The 1,014-nt window shown below is 48.1% G+C and overlaps 1 protein-coding gene across 1 annotated transcript in view; it reads left to right on the plus strand.

Annotated features, from left to right (window-relative positions):
• The first annotated feature begins 399 nt into the window (after window positions 1–399).
• GATSL2 (GATS protein like 2) overlaps window positions 400–1,014 on the plus strand; it is a 260,064-nt gene continuing 259,449 nt past the window's right edge. Inside the window, exon 1 of the mRNA XM_019511388.1 lies at window positions 400–827. Coding sequence (XP_019366933.1) covers window positions 715–827 — 113 coding nt within the window. The 5' untranslated portion in view covers window positions 400–714. The remainder of the gene's footprint in view (window positions 828–1,014) is intronic.

Here is a 1,014-nt window from a genome sequence, read left to right on the forward strand (position 1 = left end):
AGGCAGGTGGCCCCCCGGGAACACTTACATATGTAACTTTCTGTAGGATTGAGCCCTCTGAATATCAAGTAGTCTGGGGGGTGCGGAAAACTCCCTCTGCATTTTTAATTGTGCATTGTTGGGCTCTTAGAAAAAGCACAGCAAAACCTAGCAGGGAGGATGCTTCCACGACTGCCTCAGCATCAGCCTCCCCCCTCCTCTTCCACTGCCTTGAGACGACTCCCCTGGGAGATGTGAAAAACCCTCAAGGGACCTATTTGCTTCTTGGCTCTATGAGCCCCCATAGCAGCTCAGGCGCTAAGCTCCCTCCCACCCAGCGGAACTACAACTCCCAGCATGCACCGCCCGCCAGGCGCATGCTCAGTGAAGGTCAGTTTGAGTGGCAAGTTGTTTGTTACACTGTAACACCAGCTGCTTTCTGCACTCTGGAGCTTTTGCTGCCTTTGAGCTCCCTTAACTCCTTTTGCCTCTGATCCTCTGCTTTGCTCCCTTCTCCCCCCTTCTTCTTTTGCTTGAAATCTCTCTTTAACTTTTACCATCGGTTTTTCTTTCCCATCCCCCCCCCCTTTCCCTTCCCTTCACTGGAGTCTTAAAGGGGGAGAAGAAGAAGAATCCAACATAATAATAATACTACCCCAACCACCCACCTCCCCATTCAGAAAAATAAAAATAAAACCCCAACATAGATGAACTACAAATGAGAAAAAGGAAAAGATGGAGCTGCATATTTTAGAGCACAGGCTTAAAGTAGCCAGCATAGCCAAGGAGAGCATCCAGTTGTTTACCTATGGATTAATCAAACTTGCTTTCCTTTCCTCCAAGACAAGGTAAGTGCCAAATAAATAAGGGAAGCAAAATGCAAGATAAAAGAGGCTGCAAGTGAGATCAGATTCCCTTGGCTAATTCCGTTGCAGAAACCAGGATGGGAAGGGGGCGGGGGTGAGGAGTTGGGGGGGTAGAGGTGGAAAACAACTTTGTTCCTCTCTGCATTTTTCACCCCTTCTTCAGACATTT

The sequence above is a fragment of the Gavialis gangeticus genome, unplaced genomic scaffold (assembly GCF_001723915.1).
Source record: "Gavialis gangeticus isolate Ggan-Ray unplaced genomic scaffold, GavGan_comp1, whole genome shotgun sequence".
Classification (NCBI taxonomy): domain Eukaryota; kingdom Metazoa; phylum Chordata; order Crocodylia; family Gavialidae; genus Gavialis; species Gavialis gangeticus.